The 18,914-nt window shown below is 54.8% G+C and overlaps 1 protein-coding gene across 1 annotated transcript in view; it reads right to left on the reverse strand.

Moving 5' to 3' along the window:
• Positions 1 to 222: 222 nt before the first annotated feature.
• The window catches only part of ASTN1 (astrotactin 1), a 34,993-nt gene continuing 16,301 nt past the window's right edge, over positions 223 to 18,914 (reverse strand). Inside the window, exons 10-22 of the mRNA XM_017737396.1 lie at positions 18,665 to 18,815; positions 17,862 to 18,028; positions 17,495 to 17,689; positions 17,063 to 17,190; positions 14,710 to 14,814; positions 14,349 to 14,537; positions 11,139 to 11,407; positions 10,753 to 10,886; positions 10,202 to 10,353; positions 9,730 to 9,865; positions 9,498 to 9,598; positions 8,839 to 9,022; positions 223 to 4,040 (exon numbers count right to left, since the gene is read on the reverse strand). Of these exons, the coding sequence (XP_017592885.1) occupies positions 3,806 to 4,040; positions 8,839 to 9,022; positions 9,498 to 9,598; positions 9,730 to 9,865; positions 10,202 to 10,353; positions 10,753 to 10,886; positions 11,139 to 11,407; positions 14,349 to 14,537; positions 14,710 to 14,814; positions 17,063 to 17,190; positions 17,495 to 17,689; positions 17,862 to 18,028; positions 18,665 to 18,815 (2,146 nt within the window). The 3' untranslated portion in view covers positions 223 to 3,805. The remainder of the gene's footprint in view (positions 4,041 to 8,838; positions 9,023 to 9,497; positions 9,599 to 9,729; positions 9,866 to 10,201; positions 10,354 to 10,752; positions 10,887 to 11,138; positions 11,408 to 14,348; positions 14,538 to 14,709; positions 14,815 to 17,062; positions 17,191 to 17,494; positions 17,690 to 17,861; positions 18,029 to 18,664; positions 18,816 to 18,914) is intronic.

The raw sequence follows: 18,914 nt of genomic DNA on the forward strand, positions 1-18,914 counted from the left end.
TCCCAGGTCCGGCAGAGCAGGTGGGCAGGGCGAGGCGCAGGACATGGCTCCATCTGTGTGTGCTGAGTGGTTTGGGACTTGGCTAACCCAGCAGGCAGATGGGCTAATGCTAAACTTGTGTGAAGACTCAGCCGAGTTCAAAGGCTGGGAGTGTTTCATCTGTGACCAAAGATGACATCAACTGGACCAAAACTATAAACAAACACTCCAGCTTGCCAGAGCCAGGGATTACTAACAGCTCCGTTTAATAGTCAGTTAAATTATCATCTGGAGTTTTACATAGTGTTACAATGATTTTGTTGCTGTTGTTTAAAACCTTGGGTTTTTTTATTATTCTCTTTTTTTAATTAATCCAGAAGGGTTTTGTATTTCTTGCCATATGGCTATCTCACCCTAAAGCACCCTACTTTCAATCTACAGTAGTAAAACATCACATTAGAGTTTTAATAGAACATCAAGGAACATGAATTGTAGCCATCTTTGTAAAGAAAAGGACCAAACCGTCTTTATATGTTAAATAACTCCACGACAAGTAAAAGGTAGTAATGCTATTACAGGGGTACGGACGCAGCAAAGAAAAGTTAACGACCCAGAGGTTCATCTCAGGTGAATGATTGCTCATTAATTCACAAATAAAACAAAAAGAAAGGGCAGGGGGTGAAGGAGGTTGCAGAAATGGTTGGAAAACAGTTCTCGTCCAGTTTTCATGTTGCTGGCAGCTTGGGAAGAACTGGGAGTCCAAGACAGAAAATGTTGTGCAGGCCCAGCAGTAGGACCCTGCAGCAGATGCGGGTGGGGTCAGCTCTGCAGGGAATCACAGAGTCATAGAATGGTTTAGGTTGGAAGGAACCCTAAGGACCATCTCGTTCCAACCCTGCTGCCGTGGGCAGGGACACCTTCCACTAGGCCAGGGCACACCTGTTTTGGATGGGCAAGCCCCACACAACACCTGTTGCCAAGGCCAGGCCTTCAGCCACGGCGCAGCCCCCCATGGCACATCGGTCTGGTGCCCCATGGTGGCTGCTGGCATCTGCCTGAGATGGACTCGCGTGGTAGCTGAGAGACTCGGGCAAGAAAATCCAGGCTTGGGCAAGGCTCTGACTTGCAAAGCCAGAGTGAGGAAACCAAGAAGGAAGCCCTCACAAAGCCAGGGTCACCGTGAAAATGCCCCACAGCCGTGCCACGCTGGCAGGCCCCGCCAGCACGGCGGCTGCAGGGGCACCACGGCGGGCAAACGGGCAGAGCACAGCCCTGCCAGCAGCCTGCACAGTCCGTCATGGGACGAGGATGCTGAGCCCCATCCAGCTGTGCAAGGGTGCTGCCAAATGACTTTGGAGGGGTGGCTTTCCCCTCACCCTCCAAATCCCAGCCCATGGGGAAGCCGGGGCCCAGGGAGCAGAGTCTGGCCCAGCTGGCTGATGATGCTGCAGGGCTTCGGTTGCCCATGCAAGGGCTTTGAAGTGTCAGCACAGAAGCAGAACAGAAATATCTGCAGAGCCTCAGTGTAAATCTTGGGGCCAGATGAAAAAGTAACCTAGGCAGGTGTGGATGCATGGGGTGTCCAGGGTTTTCCTGGCAGCGTCACAGCGAGTGGCTGGCAGACGGCACTGCTCCCATCCTTGCTGCTGCACCTAGCAAGCAATAAAAGAGAGGAGTCTGCTACCCAAAGGAAAACAGTCTGCATTTCATATAAAGACCATGTACATGGTATTACTTGGCGAGAAACCAGCTGGCGTCTGGGCCAGAGCAGCCTTCGTTCAAGCATCCCTTCGAGGCGTTGAGCAGAGGTGCCCTTTGCCCAGGCCTGGATGGCTGCCCAGCTGGAAGTTAAAAGTTGTCTCAGCATCTGCTGGGATAAGCAAAAGGACAAACAGAAGTGTCTTGGCCAAGAGTCTCTCTGGCTGAAAGGAAAAGGAGTGATGACGCAGTACAGATCGCCTGCCTGCATATACCTGTGCATGGAGGTGGCACTTGGTCTTGCTCTGAGCCCTAAGCACTTGGCAGCATCAGGCACATCAAAATGTAAGGACAAACACATGAGAAAAAGCCAAAAGGATCCAGGAGGCTTCCTTCTTGCACAGAGCAGACATTTGTCTGATGACCCCTGCTAGACACATTCATTACAGCAACGATACGGGGATGCCCAGGTCATACTGACTGCTGGTGGCTGCTCCCAGCCGCTCCCCAGTCCAGGCCAGCTGCCCCTGGAGAGAGGTCTGCCCATGAGAAGGAAAGAGCAAAGCACTGTGTGGTCCTGCAGGAAGATACTGAACTGCTGTTGAGAAAATACAGGGACGCAGCGCTGCTGGCAGTGACTGGGTGCAGACCACAGCCGCCTCCCTCTCAGCACCATGCAAATATTCAAGCCATGTCCTTGGCAGGTAGGAGGAGGAATGAAGCAGAAAATCATATGAGACAGGCTGAAGAGTGTTCCTGCCAAGACTGAAAAAAATGAAAAGGAAATTTCTCTCTACAGGCATCGTAAAAATCCCACTGTAGGGCTCCAGTCTTGTCCGGATCAAAGGTGCGCAGCTGGCAAGTCCAGAGCTGCCTCCTCTGCAAACCAGGCAGGAAGCTGAAGCTAAAAGGAACCTGCTTTCTGCCTCCAACACCATCTGCAGTGACAGGGATGTGGAGAATCATTTGCTCTGAACCAAACCGAGTGTCCCAGTACAACCCCAGCTCTCTGGCTTCAAAGAAAAAAGTTACCAGAGGAAGAAGCAGATGTGAGCCTGAACACAGGCAAGAAACACCCCCAGAAGCCTGTCCTCCATGCCCTCTCTGGGACCAGAACCTTCAGGGCCATCCTGCACCACGGCACTGGGGTATCCTGCATCCCTCTCCCCTCACCACGCAGAGCCTGGGCTATGCCACTGGTGCAGAACATCTTGTCTGTGCCATCAGGCTGCTGCTCCCCTTGCTGGGCTCTCCTCAGCAGCAGCTGGATGTTGCTTCAAAGTTTTTATTGTGGTGGGTAAAAAAAAAAAATAATAGGAAGGATTTTAAAGTTGACTTCCTAGGAGTGTGGTCCCTCAAGAAGAAAGCTCACTATGTCCAGCTGACCACTGGCCCTGAGGCCAAGCTGCTTTTGTTCTGGAGGACTCTGCATCTTGGAGCACATGTGAGTTTTGACCATGGCAGAAGAACCTGAGGAGATGGGGTCACGATGCCCAGCGGTGACATCACGATGCAATGGGGTCTCTTCACCCCAGCTGATGACAGCACGCCAGCTCTGCCCATCAACGGCACCGCTGCTCGCTCAGGTCTCACCCAGACCTCATGCTTTACAAGAGCAACAAACCCCATCCCAACCCTGTTGGCCATCCAGTGGCTGATTAGCTCAGCCACAACCATAAGCATCTCAACCTGACCTGCATGCTCTGCCTCCATTTTGCCTGCATCACCTGCTCTCCCATCCTGGCTGTGTCACGGTGTTTCTCCCGTGACTGGTGTCCCCCACCCTTGGGGACAGTCCCCACAGCCAGGGCAGGGATGGGGCAGGAGAAGAGGGCTGTGCCCTCCCAACCTGCCTTCTCCACCAATGCTGAGGAACCTCTTGGCAAAATGAATAAAACAAAACCAAGAAAACTGGGTCCCACAAGACTTCTAACTAGAAAGGCTTTTGGCCAAGTTGAAGAAGAAACTAATACTGAATCAGTCCTGCACAGAGCAGCCAGTTTTGCTCCCCAGTCCAAATTCTTGCCTCCAGAAACATCAGTGACACCCTCCCCCTCCATGGGTCCGTGTGTAAAACCCTCAGAAATGCCCATGGGAAGGCCAGCCTGAGAGCAGGTGCCCAGAACCCTCAGTAGTCCTTGTCACCATAGTCATTGTAAAGGACACTCAGCGTCTGCTCCTCGCATGTCTTCCTGAGGTCCCGGCTGAGCTCCGACCAGTCGAGCCCATAGGGCTTGATCTCGCTGTAGCGACAGGCGAGGTACTTGAGGGATGAGCGCTGGAGGCTGATCTTGGGCTCCTGCAGGAGGCCATTGCACCAGCTGCTGAGGTCCCCCAGCTGCGAGAGGATGAGGCCAGCCTTCCTGCAGCGAGGGCGGGCAAGGGGAGATGCCAGGGGGGCGATGGACAGCGAGGGGTGGCGGGGGTGATGGAGACACCATGGAGAGGATGGCGGGAAGGGCGGGAGGTATGTATGAGGAGAGAAAAGTAAAGACAGTTAAGGACACCATGGCAGCTCCTTGAGGGAGAAGAGATAATGCAAGAGCAACTGAGCAGAGCCTGATGCTACCAGGACAAGAAGGGATGGCAGGGCTGGGGGGGACACACCATCCCCAAGGCAGCACTGCAAGCTAAATCCATGTGAGAATAGCCCCTACCCAGGGCAGAGATACCCATGTCACCATGGCAGTGCTGGGCCTGCTGCACTGGTCTTATGACTCACACTTCCCTGTCCTGTCCCCTCTTCTTCCACCATGTGTCACCCACACAAGGCCAGGTTTGCTGAGAGTTTGTTAAGGAGACAGTCACGGGTGTAGCTGTGAAACCCCCAGCACCTCCTTGGGGTGGACATCACCAAGGGCTCAAGTGGCACCACCTGTCACTGTTGCAGCTACTGGACCCCAAATGTAACAGGATGGGAAACTGGGAGCCAATAGCACTGTGGGCAGTGGGGATAAATGCTAAAGAGTGTCAGGCGTGACATATATGGCCAGCCCAGAACAGTGTCACCATGTGTGTCCTCTCCTGTAAGTGTATGTGCTGCATAATCAGGAGCTATGCTGGTCACTCATGGCTTGGTGTAGGACACAGAACCACAAAATGGTTTGGTTGGAAGAGACCTTAAAGATCATTTTGTTCCACTCCCCTGTGCCGTGGCAGGGACACTTTCCTCTTGACCAGGTTGCTCCATGCCCCAACCTGGCCTTGAACATTTCCAGGAATGGGGCATCCACAACTTCTCCAGCGCCAGAAATGCACAGTGCTGGGACCAGCACGCCAGGACACCCCAGAGGATGAGGGAGATTGAAGAAAAGAAAAAATCCAGATCAGAACATCATGCCTGGCTTGTGAGGGTCTGTGTGGAAGGCTGAAGGTGAGATAAAAATTGAGATCCGCATAGGATGCGATACCACAAGACATCAGTACAGCGAATGACACTCTGCCACACGACTCGTAATGCTTAGGAACAGTTTAGGAAACCTGTCCTACAGGACACTGTGCAAACCAGAAGGGATACACTGGGACATACATCAGACACATCCAAAAAGCTCTGAGGGAGTGGGGGATGCGGCAGAGCTCCCTGGTTCTTTGCACGTGCGTTTTGCAGCTTCCAGTTGTGGAGAACCAGATGAGGAAAGGCAAGTCACTGCAGCAGCAGTCTGTAAAGAGTCACAACCCAGCCAAGGAAGCCTTGAGAGATGGTCAGGTGGCAGAGGGAGAGGAAGTCCAGGATGAATCCATCTTCTGCAACAGACATACAGCACACCCAGAGCATCACAGCCTCAGTGCAGGCTTGTCCTGGTAGTGAGAAAGCGCTAAATTACCAGTCTCTTGTATTGGATGAGACATTGGAAGAGCACAGAGGATCATGGCCAAACGTGACCTAAGTAGTGTTCTCTTCTTTGCAAATTTCTCCTCTTAAAATCATGCTTCTAATGTTTTTATCGAGAGAATCAGTTTGTACAGATAAAACACATTGTGTTCATTTTAAACTTGTCTCGCACTTTGGGTGATCTCCAGGGAATCTGGCAACTGTGGAGGCAGTGGATTCAAATGAAGCATCTTGAAGGTATCTCACGTGCCTGGAAACCCAGACAAAAGTTTAAGTGATGAGCTGGGATAAGTCTCCTACCCAGCCACAAGGTCAGTTGGTGGGTTAGAATACTCAGGGAAGAGAAGATACATCCCCTCGGTAACTTTAACTCAGCCTCTGCTCAGCCCAGAACAGGCAGCAGTCACAAATCATGATGCTGAAGGAAAAAATCCCATTCTTACTGGACATTCTTACTTAGGATAAGCAGGGAGGGCTGGTTTGACAGCTCACGGGTGTGTGTACCAACCAGGAAGGAACATGCACTGCCTCTCCAAACCTCCCTCCAGGCCAGGTACAGCATGGCAGAGCTGCTTGGAGAGGAATTAATTTACCCCAAGTCCAGCCAGAGCCAACCTTGGCTTTCCTGGAGAGCAAACCTTTCAAGGTTTGGATGTGGTCGCAGCTCCAAGGGCCCAGTCTGGAGACACTGAAAGGTTGTCCAGTTCTGCAGCCACATGACATCTGCCAACCCAGAGCTCATGTCCAGGGCATGCCAGAGAGTGCTTAGCATGGTTCTGGCTCTGGAGACAGCCACCCAAGCTGGCCAGCCGTGAGAAAATAGCCAAGCGCTCACTTGTCTTGGTCTCTGCATCTGACACCTGAGCAAGGTGCCACGAGTGCCTCTCCTCCTCCAGCATTACAGGTACCCTCATGGGAATGTCTACCTAATACCATCCCACACATCTTGGCTCAAAGCCCATAGGCACCACCAGACTTCACTAGGCTTTGCACCAAATCCAGCTTCCACTTCTTGCTTTTTTCTCCATTTCCTTTCCTTATGCAAAGACCAGGACTCTCTGCATCCCTTCTCGGACCGTGAGGGAGCGATTCGCTTTCGTAGCCTCGGACAAGTTATCTGTGCACTCGTGACAAGTTATGCTTCTTCAGTCCAGTAGCCAGCACTGCCAAGAAGGGAGACGAGTGCACCCCAAATGAGCAGAGTAGGAGGAGGCCTGGATGTGTGGAGAAGGAGGGACATGGTAGAGTCAGTCGCGTGGGTCCACATCCAGGACTTCAAAGGAGCATCAGTAACAGTCAAACAAACACTGTCTGCTGGCTAAATAATGTCATCTGCAAGTGATTTGTCCTGTCACCACCAGTCTGGGTGCTTCGCCCTCGCAGACGATCAAACAGGAGGTCTGCTTTCCAAGATTTGTCATCACCAGAACCCGCTGCAGCTGCCTAAATGCCTCTTTCCAAGTAGTGCGAGCTGCAAACACTTCATCAGCAACTTGCGTCATCCTATCCTAAGCGCTCCAGCATTTCCAGAGGGTGCAGTTAACCCTCTGGCTCGTAGGTCCATGCAGCAAATGGTATCATTTGGGCAATTCAGTGGCATTTCTGGCTGCTCCGTGCCAATGCACCTCTGCCTCGCAGGGCTCGAGGAGGCAGCTTCCAGGTCGTGTTCTGGCTGGTCCTCGGCTTCCTGGCTGGGGCAGAGAACAGCAGTGGCAACTTTCAGCCTCAGTGATGGCAGCAGCTCTGTGACGACTCCAGTCTGCCACGTAAGGAATTTTATGTACTCCCCATGCAAATCACCACAACAGATGTCAGATGGTCTGTGCAAACTGGGGCTGGATTTCACATCTGGAAGTGGAGACAGAGCGGCATCCCCACAGCTGGGACCGAGACAAAGGTGAGACGTAAGTCCAAGCCTGCTGATCCCACTTGGTGTCAGGGGAATGAGGCAACCCTGGGCAGAGGAGCTGCTGGGAGCCTCTGCCCTAGAAATGGCAGACATCTGTGCTGGGATGTCGCTACTGAGCTTGGAGGTTGTGCCTCAAAGAGCTCACATTTCTTAGGACACAAATGGGAAAAGCGGAAAGAGAAGAGACCCCAGCTTCACTCCAGGGCGTGAAGGACCTGGGCATGACCAGGAGACAAGTCCAAGGCACTAAGTGCAAGACAGGCACAAGCTATTTGCTGAGTGTCTCTGACTGACTAGCAGAGGTTTGGAGGACAGAGAATGTACAGAGAATCTCCTGTCCTCTGCTAGAAACACACAAGTGATCACCTGGAGAAGCAGGGCTGGAAGACAGGCGGTGGTGAGACCAGCAAGAGGAGGTATGGGAGGCCATGGTGTAAGGTGGAGGCCATGAATTTCACACGTAGGAGCTCCTGTTGACGTACATTTGAAAGTAACCCTGATTTCCAGATGAGGTCACAGCTCTGGTTCTTTGGAGGCCAGATGCTATGAAACACCACTGCAGCCCACGCAACCTCTCAGCCCAGCTTGCTAAACTGACTGGAATCATCTGCGTTACTGGGAAAACACGCAGACCAAAGCAGATGCTGAAGGACACGGGGAGAAGGGAACATCTGGCTATCTCTACAAGCCTGGGACATTCTCAGGCAGCTGGAGGGGCTTCAGTGACCTGGAGAAGCCTGAGGAGAAGACATGGTGCCCATGAAGGCACAAAGGGACTATTTCAGACAGGAAGAGCTCAGGACAAGCTCCTCCAAAACCTGCTGTGGCAGCTCAGCACTGCCTGGGCACCAAAAACACTCGTGTCACCCCCACACAACCACAGATGTGGACCAAAAGTGAGGAAATACACAATTCAGACCTAAAGTCAGTCCTCTGCCTGCTGGGGACCACAAGTTGACAGAGCTCAGCACACAGAGGTGCATTCAACTCAAGCCAAAGCCCAGGAAAAGGCAGAAGGCAGAATCCGATCTCCACTCCTCAAAGGGGCATTATTTTTCCTAGACCTTCTGCCTTTTTGCCTGCGGCATCAGCTACCAAGGGAGAGAGAGAATCCCATCCCTTTGCCACTCTGCATAGCACGAGCATACTTGGCCACACTCTAGGGACAGTGTGGGGCTGAGGGGATGGACAAGGGCGCTGGGTTGACAACGGTCAGCCACTTTCCACCTTGTCCTATGTTAATGCTCCTTGCACGTGCACAGCATCCAGCAAAACAGAAACCCCACTGTGACACTCTATCACCCATCATCATATCATGAGACTTGCTAAAGAGATGCCTTCCTGGCGGCCAATATCCGTGAGGGACAAGCTTGCTGATGGGCAGGCCTGCCTGCCTAGCCAGCTCAGCTCCCAAGCCTACCTGGGCCCCAGCTCATCTTCACAGCGCCAGGTGAACTCCCCAAAGCTCTCGTAGTGCTGGTTGTAGTGGTAAAGGACTCGGTGGAGGCTGGGGGAGCCCAGGTCCAGCAGAGTGTTGTAGGCTGTCTGCTGCTCCTTGCCGCTCGTGTAGCCGTTGAAGAGGTTGTAGATCTTGTCTGCTATTTCTGGGCAGAAGGACAGGGGGTGTTCAGGGGGGTGCAAGGAAAGGCATGAATAAAGCCCACCAGGGCTAAAGCTCACTTCTAGGGAAACCAAGACCAGAACCAAGATTTGTCCAATGAGTTATGACTTATATCGTATCAGGACAAGGTCCCAACGGAGGAGCAACAGACTAGACGGCCTTCCCTGGACTCAGTCCAGGTTAGCTTCCCACAGTTTGGTCTAATTAAGAGAAGAAATGGGTGGTGCCATTGGGTAGCGTTAGTGCAACACCATTTATTCACTTTTGTTTTCAGAGAGGACGTATGTCTCCTGAGGCCCCCCATCTCAGCCCTCCACACCACGTGGCAGCTCCTGGGCCACTGTGGGTGCAGGAGATGTTACAGCCAGGACACGAGACATGTATGGGACCGTGCTGGAAGGGGGAACTCCCTGCTGTCGGTCCCAAGCACCACAGTCCAGCAGCTCCCTCCATCTCACCTTGAGCTTTCACATCATCTACCACAGGGCAGGGCGTCTTGACCGTCACATCACTGGACCTGGAACGTCTTCCTGTGTTGTCGACTCCCCAGAGTGTGAACCTGGATGAGAAGGGAAAAAAACCAAAGCTCTGGGCTCCCAAGACCACACGGAAATACATCAAGGCAGCATCAAGCAGGATGACCACGGTCAGGGTGTCGGCGCTGCCACAGGTGTGGCACAGGGCACTCACATGTAGGTGGTGTCGGGCTCCAAGCAGCGGATGATGAGGGAGATGGTGGAGGAGAGTCTGTCAGGCACTTGGGCTGGCATGGCACAGGGTGACTTGGCACCAGAGATGATGTCATCCACGAAGCTCAGCACCGTCTCTAGGGAGAGAGGGGAGGATGTGCCACTGGCGATGACACAGGTGTCCCCGGGGCTGTGGAGAGCCTGTGCCTGCTACCACACAGGCTGCCTGGTGCCAAGGGCGACCAAGGCTAATGCATGAAGTTGGGGTAAAGCTGGACCCATTGCTTTTCTAGCAGAGTTCACCCCCATGGTACGGAGCTGCCCCTTCTGCAGCATGGTGGGCAGGAGAAGGGCTGCTCTCTCTTCCACAGGATGTTTGACTTGTTGCAGCATCCCCTTGCAAAGAGGAACATCTCCATCTTCTAACATCTCCATCCCACTCTCCCTAGAGAAGCAGTGGAGTCACCACTCACCTGTCTCCACCTTGGAGTGGTCCATTCTGTCGGTGACCTTCTCCTGGCGGAGGAGGTAGTCGACGATCTGCACCCCAATGGGGGGCTCCGAGTGGCCCCACTCCAGTACCACCAGTGTGCTGCTGGGCTCATGTACAGTGGAGAGACGCAGGCTGCGGGACAATTTTTGCATTACTCTCTCACAACAAAATTCAAAGCCATTAACTCACAGCAGAGAGCAACCTCAGGAGAGAAGTGGCTTCCCCTCCCTTTCCCCTCCTGGCTCTGGGCATGCTGGTCCAAAGGACTCATTCACTGGGGTTGCTTTACCAGGGTGGATCCACAGCCAGCTCTGCAGTCCTCAACTGAACTTCGAAAAGACACTGCAGCTCTGTACTCTCTGCCTGATTTCCAGGTCACCCATCAGTTTGCAAACCCATCCCATAAAGGCACACAAGCCCCATAAAGGCACACAAGCCCCACCACCTCCTGCCACCACACTCTTGGCCATGACCACCTCTTTGCAGACCCATCGCACCAAAGAGCCACGCTGGGCACGTGTGGAGACCTACATGGGGTGCGGGAGAGGCGCACAGGTGGGCAGCCCGTCAGCCCCGAAGGCACTCGAGTCACAGCGGCACCAGTCCTCGATCACATCCCCGCTGCCCGAGCACCACAGCAAGCTCATGGTGGCCTCCTGCAGGAGCTGGGAGAGAGAAGAAGGGGTTGAGCACCGAGCAGGCGAGCTCCCATCCCGCCAGCGCTTGTGCCAGTGTTCATCCATCCCCTGGTGGGCTCAGCACAGTCCATCCACCCTGGAGAGCAGGGCTGGCCAATGGGCAAGGGCTGCCACGGCTTGACACGATGCCATCTGGGCAAGCTGCCTCCAAAGACAACCACGACACCATCCTGCCACCCCTCCTGCCCACTCTGCCACCCCCAGCACGCGGCTCCTCACCCGCTGGGTCTGGTTGTTGGTGACCAGCTCGTAGAGGGGGGCTGCTTTGGTGACCTCCAGCAGGATGGGCTCGGCTGGCACGTCGGGGCTGGAGGCGGCGTGGCAGAGCGGGCAGGAGGAGGGGCAGCGCCCGCGGCTCTGGCACTCCATCCGCACACCGGCTGCCATGCGCTTGGTGCCAGACTCCGAGAGGCTGGCGATGTACTCGGGGAATGTCAGCACCTTGGGGTCCCGCTCCCGCTCCTCTGACTCGTCTGAGGGGGAGTTGCCTGGAGAAGGGTGGAAAAAAGTGACACCAGGGTGGGCTCCAAGCCATGGATGATGGAATATGAGGGGGCTGGAGCTCTGCCTTCCACCCAGGAGAGAGGCAGTGCTTCCAAAGAGCCCCCTGTATCCTTAAGAGCTGTTTGCTCTGTGGGGATGGAATGCTCACTGGTGTTCAGAGGAGGAATCAGGACTGAAAAGCCCATCCTGGCCTCTGTGACTGCAGGTCCTCTGGTCTCCCGGTGCCTCAGTTTCCCCAGCCCCATCCCTACACCTGGACTGAGACAGACCACCCTTGCAGCAGGTCCCCACGAGAGGGAGCCTCCTTCACGTGGCTGGACACTCGTGAAGGACCTGCCTGGGCACTTTCACATCACACTGACTCCCCACCAGAGCCCTCTGCTGAGCCGCTCTCCTGCAGAAGCCCTCCTGGCCCTACAGCTGAATTCTCCACTCCTCTCCTTCGGATCCCAACCAAAACTGATGCCACAGAGTGCTTTGGAGACCAGAGACAAAGAGTGTCAGGCCAGGGAGAACAGCAGTGATGCTGACCTGCGGCCCCCCCGCAAAGGTCTGCAGTCAGCAGCACCGAAGAGCTCAGAGTGAGCAGGGAAGACCTGCCAATGATGCCTCATGATGCCCAGAAAGCTCCCGAGGTGGCTGCAAACCCACCGAGCCCCCGTCCAGCCCCTCCAGCCCTCTTACACTCAGTCCCCACACAGGGAAATGGAGATGGGGAGCAGGTTCTACCCTGCCAACCCTCAGGTGACCCTGCAACCTAACAGGCTCAGAAAACAACAGTGCAGCAGGAAAGCATCGACAGAGTCTATGCTTTTCCCAGCTCTGCACAAGGATGCCTGACACTGGGTGCCACCGTGTCCCCAAGGCATGGGGCAGCGAGCCAGACCCTGCACTCAGTGGCCTTTTCTCCAGCATTCCCACAGCAGCAAATATTTTGGCACAAGAGTCCAGTATCTTCAGCCCTTGCACAGAAGTCAAAAAGGTAAAGTCTGCCCATCGCTGCTGCACCCTGGGTAGCATCACCCTGCCATGGCGAGCCTTGCCATGACGGGAAACAGTGCTCTGCACACAAAACCCCTGCCAAAGGATGGCCCTGGATTTATACAGAAGAAAGAGGGGCCTAGAGGGACCACTGACGGCGGTTGGTGGGGTTGGAGGAAGCTGAAGGATGACCAGGCAAAGCCTCACCCCCAGGGCAGGCTCAGGCCATCACTAGTGGTGACCTGGCACGGGCTGGCTGCTGTGGGAGCCACCAGGGAGCATGTCCATGGCTCAATAGGGAAGTCACCCGATAGCAAGGATCTGTGGAGAAACGGGCCAGCACTAGCCCGTCCTCGAGGCTCCTGCAAAGAAAACAAGGCTGTTAAAACAAAAGCTGGGACACAAAAGTGTTGCTCTGCTCCCCCAGGAAGCTGGAGATGGATCACTTTAGGCTGGCTGTGAATTGCAGCTTAGCAGGCACTGAGAAAAAGAAGAGGAGCCGGGGAATGATTTGTCTCTTGCAATTTCTCAATCAATATCCAGCCCCTGACATTTGCAAACAAAAAGCAAAGGAAGGAAAGTGGCAGGTGCTGGAGTGAAACCGAAATGTGATATTGTGGGTAGGAAAAGGCTGCCAGACCTGAAAAGCCTCCAAGCAGGAAAATCAAAGAGGAGGAAATTGCAGGAGAATAAAAGAAGTACTTGCAATCAAGAGGTGCTACATCTGGAGACAGCCTACAGCCAAAACAGCAACGGGTCTGTACTCTTCCTGGTGGGCTTGTGAAGAAGTCCAGACTCCAGGAGGCCTGAGCCCACAGGGTCCAGACTCAGGCTTTGAAAGAAGCCCTTGCCACACACGAGCCCTGGGGACATAACAAATGTCTCTGTGGCTGGGACATAGCAAGAGCAGCACCACAGGCTGGTGCCAATACTGAGAATTAGGAAGCTTCATGATGGAAATGATGCGTCTGTCATGGTGCCTGTGAGCTCCAAGCCCACACTGCTTGCACCTGGGAATTCCTGGGCAGGAGCAGCAAACCGAGATCATCTAAAAAGCAGCAGCTCTGCTCAGCATTCCCCATGTCCAGGCTTGGGAGCTGGCTCTTGCTTGCTGCCCAAGCCTGGCTGCTGCAACCCACCATGCCCAGCACAGGCAGGAAAATGCCTGCAGGCAGCTTTGCTGAGGCCAGCACAAGAGACTGCAAAATCACAGAATCTGAGAATAGTTTGGAATGGGAGGGACATTGAAGACCATCTCGTTCCAGTCTCCTGCCACGAGCAGGGACACCTTCCACTAGACCAAGTTGCCACGGTCCTGAGGACAGATGGCAGCAGGCAGGAGTTAGGCTGCCTCAGCTTTTGTAAAGCTGCCATTCCAAGCAGGCACCACCTCTTCTTCCACTGGGGATCCCTCACAGCTCACTGCAGCCAGGGCACTGGAGGGGATGCAGCAGTGCCAGATGCCCTCTGCACCATGAGGAACTTCCCAGCTCCCAACTAATTCCTAGGCATTAAAAGCACAGTGCTGACAGCCCGGGAGAAGGAAACACATTGGAGGGAGGAAAGTCTGGCTGTGGGATGCAAGTGGAAGAGAGCAGATATGGCAGAGACAAAAGGAAGGAAAGAACAAGATTAAAGACAACAGTTAAGTCCAGAATGAGGCAGGATGGCTTGGCGGGGTTGGTGCACTTGTTTTTCATCTCCCTGGGGCTGTGGGTATTGATCTTTCTTTTTTGGCCTGGACCAGTGCCTGCTGCAATCCATGGGAATCCTTTGTCTGGCTCCAAAGGGTGCGAGAGCAGGGTGTAAGTGAGACAATGACGTGGGAGACGCAGTCCTGGCACAGGCTGGGCACTTTCCTTGCTGTGCCAAAAGCAAACCCCCGCTTCCCACTCCCCTGGGGTGGCTGTGAGTGCCCTTCCCAAGGGTAAACAGGGCTCCTACCTTTGCTGATGTCCTCATACTCCAGCCAGAGCTGCCGCTGGACCTGCCTGTTGGGATACCAGATGGAGCAGGACTCCTCGAAGCCGTACACTGCCTCCTGGATGTAGTGGTTGCCAAACTGGTCCAGCAGCGCCACGAAATCTCCACGGGAGGTGGCTCCATCCAGAGAATGGAGAGCATTGCTGAAGGCTGGGAAGCAGATGGAGGAGACGCCCAGTTCCCAGAGCCCACCAAGCCCTTGCCACCTCCCTACACACTTGCGATGGGCAACCAGCCTTTGAGCCCATCAGCTGCCAGCAGAAGGCTACATCACCTCTTGCCATCCTTCCTCCCCTTATTCCGCCTGTCCCTGCACACTTACACTGGGAGATGGTCATCTGGTTGAGCCGGACATGGTACATGACAGACTGCACCTTCCAGTGCTGCAGGAGAGGGTACCCAGACACCTCGCTGAAGTTCACCATCCCTGCCAGAAAAAGGACACAGGGACTCAGTGACACTGGCTAGCCATACCTCACCATGGGCATGGCTGCAGCCCTTCGTGCCTGGGGCAACACAGCCAGCAGGGTGGGAAGAAGCCAGGGAAAAGGGTTGTGTACACACCACATGCCCCCAGGGAGGCACTGAGAGCTGAGGGTCAGGTGGCCCCCAGAAATTAAAATGATGGCTTTGAAGGAAAACACATAGGCTTGTTTCATTCAGCCGTCTGGGGCTCTGCGCTGGGAGATAATGAGCCTCCTCCTGCATCCCCTCCTGCTTCCTTCCCAGTGCCCACTCCCAAGGCATGCCCAGGTGTGCTAATTATTTCACTAATGAGAGCTGCACTTTTTAATGAGCTGTTTGCAGGCCTGGGAACGGTCACCGTCACGCCACGCGTGCCCAAGTGTGACCGGCCAAGAGACCCTGGGTCCCTTTCGGCTGGGACTGAGCTGAGTGAGCAACAGATGGACGGGGAAATGGCTCGCCTGTTGATGCTAATGCTCCCTCAGGACATTATGGCAATGCTGGGGCTGAACAGGACCCAGGGCTTGTCCTTCTCCTTCAAAGACATCCCGTTCTTCAGCCACGTTAGCTGTGAGAAGCCAGAAATTCATGGAGGCCACGGGCTGGGTGGCCACTTACTCCTGCCCAAGGCCCATGGCAGCTCAGCTTCCACGAGCAGAGGGACAGAGAGGCCACCAAGGCTCAGACAAAGCCCCAGCACGGGACCTGAAGGGTGCTCATGGCTCTGAATTTGGTGACCAGAGCATCCCCAGAGTGCCACAGCAGGATGCTGGGACAGGCCACCCCCTCCCTCGCAGCTCTGGTGCTGCACAGCCCGCACGTCACGCCTCCGCCCGGCAAACTCTGCGGCTAAACAGGCACCCAGCAGGAGTTCAGGAGGATAACAGCGGGCATCCCCCCCTCTGAACAAGAACTGAAGGCAGAGGATAAGCAGGATAAGATCCTTTGCCTTCCAGCGCCTCTCTCTTCAGTGCTGGCTGCTGCCGACAGCTTCAAAGCCTTGCTCTTCCATGCAAAGTGTTTATGTAAAAACAGCCCTTCCTTACTCAGCAGCTCTGCCTCTCGTGTATTCACAGCCATATCCAGATCTGCTTCTGACAAGCAGAGAATATTTTACTTATTTTCCTTTTTTTCCCCTGGTTTTTTTTTTTTTTTCTTTTTTTCCCCCCTTAATCAGCCACAAATGCCAGCAGAGCAGTGGGAAATGAATAGGATAATTTACTGGCTTTTACCTCCCCAGCATAACTGCCAGTGAAGTGCTGGTCCCACTGTGATGCTGGGGCTGAGGTGGCAGTGCCTTCCTTACGTCCATGTCACAGGCAGGAGAGCCCCACTGGCAGGCAGGTGTCCTCCAGCACCTCCAGGCAGGGTGGAGCATCCCCAGAGAAGCAGGAGTGACCCACCCATCCAGCTCTCTTGGGGAAGCTCAGCCCCGCAAGACCCCACCGGCACCCTCCTCCCTGGTGAACCCGCCTGCACGCACACCTTCATCGCCATGCACCCTGTCAGGGCAAGCAGCACCCACCAGACCCTGGATACAGCCCATGGGTGCTCCCCAAAATCCTCCTGGAAGCTCTGCCAGGCAAAGGGAATGCACAAGGTCTCGTATGAGACCAAAACACCTTACTAGCCACATCCTATGCTTAGTAGCTCCTTGATGCCTGGGCCCTTTCAGCCAACAGCAACAAACACCAAGGAAACAAAGGTTAGTTATGGGTGCTGGCAACTTGGAGAAAAGGCAGATCCTTGAAGGCTCTCTGGGAACCCACGATAACTTATCACTCATGGCCCGTGATGCTCTGGCACAGCAAACCAAAACATTTTGGCTTGGTGGCACTGGGTTTTGAATGCTTCATTACATCAGCAAAGAAATCAAAGGTAGCTGGAAAACTTCTTTTGCCTTCGAAAAAAAACCCCAAGAAAAATCCTTTTGCAAATGCTCCAATATTTGATGGATATGCCCCAATATTTCTACAATGCCCCAATATTTCTACACCCCACAATTAATTTACAGCCTTTGCCTCTCCTTCATTTTTAATGCCTTCCTCTTAGGCTGCTGGTTCCTCGACGTGCAGCTGAGCATGGGATGCTGAAGCCAGACTGGATATATCCCATGGTAGATACATCCTGTGGGAGGTTCAGGTGCTGAAGCTGGACAAGCTGGCAGCTGCCTCACTGGGAGAAACACGGATCCAGCTGGACCCACTCACCAGTGAGGAACTCAGGGTCGGGCACGGGGTCGGAGAGCTCCTCTTGGCACTGGTTCTCCAAGGGCACTGTGGCCACCACCAGCCCATCCGGCAGCTGCTGCTCCAGGCCCCGGGCAAAGTTGTTCTGCCTGGAAGTGGATTGCAGAGAGAAGAGCAAGGTTGGAGGACAGCAGAAATGACTGGGATCATCCCTGCCAGAGAGTGATCCATCCCAAAGAAACACCTGGCCCTTCTCCTTTCCTTCAGGCACAGATTAAAAAGATGTCTGCTCTTGATGGCAAGTGTCAGATGCACCCTCCCCACCAGCCTCTCCATCTTCTGCAAGGCGAAGCCAGACACAGATGGACCAGGCAGCCTGCTAAGGCTCCTTCCCATGCCTTCTTCAGTGAAGTCGGACCCTGCTGGGGTCCCCTCCCTACGTCTGCAACTCACCTGAACGTCCCTTTGAGCACCTGCCCCGGTGCCACCTCCTTGGAGTGGTTGTTGTAGCCATAGAAGATCTCCCCAAAGAGCGTCTGGTTCATGGGCAGCTCGCGGGGCTCGCCGCAGTCCCCCACCTCTGGGCACGACTCTGAGATCAGCTGGCACGACCGCCCGTCCGTGCCCAGCTTGTAGTCCTCGATGCACCTGGGAAGCCAGCACAGGCCCCACTGTCAGCTGCAGCCCCCCGCAGCGGGGACAGCCACAGGAACCGAGGAGACCCCCTCCATCCCAACCCTACAAGCTCGGGGCGGCAGCAGCAGTGGACAGCAGCACCTTGGGGGTGTCCCCGTGGCCAGGGAGGTGGTGGGTCACTCACCCACAGAACATGAGGATGTTGTAGAGCAGGGGGTCTTCGGGCAGGGGGACCATCTGCTGCAGGCACAGCTGCTCGCAGCCCCCGTTGAAGCCATCGGAGCAGTCCACGCCGACGTGACGGTCATAGCAGCCCGTGCCATCCTTCATGGGGCTCAGCCCCGTCGGGCACTAGCAGGGTGGGGGAAGTAAGAGGTGAAAACCCCTGGGAAGAAATCTGTCTCTGGGGCTGAGGTGGAGGGCAGGGCTCCAGCACTGCTCTCCTCTGGAAACTGCAGCCTGAGCAGTGCTCAGGGGCTGCAGGGAGGACAGCAGCAGCACCATCCATGGCTGCAGATATTCCTCCTGCACCAAAGCCACTTCGCAGCCCTCAGGAGCGTATCCCCTGAGGTGGGAGCCCTCCAAGCCATCCCCCACCAAGGCAATGTGCTGGTATCTCCAGCAACCCAGCTCCGGTGACCAACAAAGCAGCGCTGCCCTTTCCAAACCCACTGTCTGTCCACACAGCCTCGTCACCCCAATGCCCAGCTCTGGTGACATTGCAGCAGCGCACCCCAGCCCCACAGATTTGGGGCAGAGCCACTGTGGTGGTGCCAGGGCACACACATGATTGATATGGAGCCTCCCACAGAGCCAACAAACAGATGAACTCTTATTGCCTCGTCTGTGTGTGTGTGTGCAGCAACAGAGGAGATGCCAGCCCAAAAACATCTTCCTGCTACAAAATGAACCTCAAAATATCTACCCTGAAGTGGCATTAAGGGAGGAAGGATTCCCTCTCTGGCCCCCCCTTCCTTGCTCACGCACCACACAGCCCGTCGAGTCCAGCTTGCGGTCCGAGATGCAGCGGAAATTCTTGCTGCAGCCCCCGTTGTCCCGGGAGCAGTCACGAACGGGGCCAAAGGAGTCGAGAAGGACCTCCAGGCTGTCGAAGGAGGACGAGGTCATCAGCTCTTCCCTGCGAGGAAGAGGAGGAGGAGGAGATGTGTCACTGCTTCAACAAGACGTTGTGGACGCATGCACGACCGTGGCTGCTGCGTGGGTTTTTCCAGAGCTC

The sequence above is a fragment of the Corvus brachyrhynchos genome, unplaced genomic scaffold, assembly GCF_000691975.1.
Source record: "Corvus brachyrhynchos isolate BGI_N302 unplaced genomic scaffold, ASM69197v1 scaffold466, whole genome shotgun sequence".
Classification (NCBI taxonomy): Eukaryota; Metazoa; Chordata; class Aves; order Passeriformes; family Corvidae; genus Corvus; species Corvus brachyrhynchos.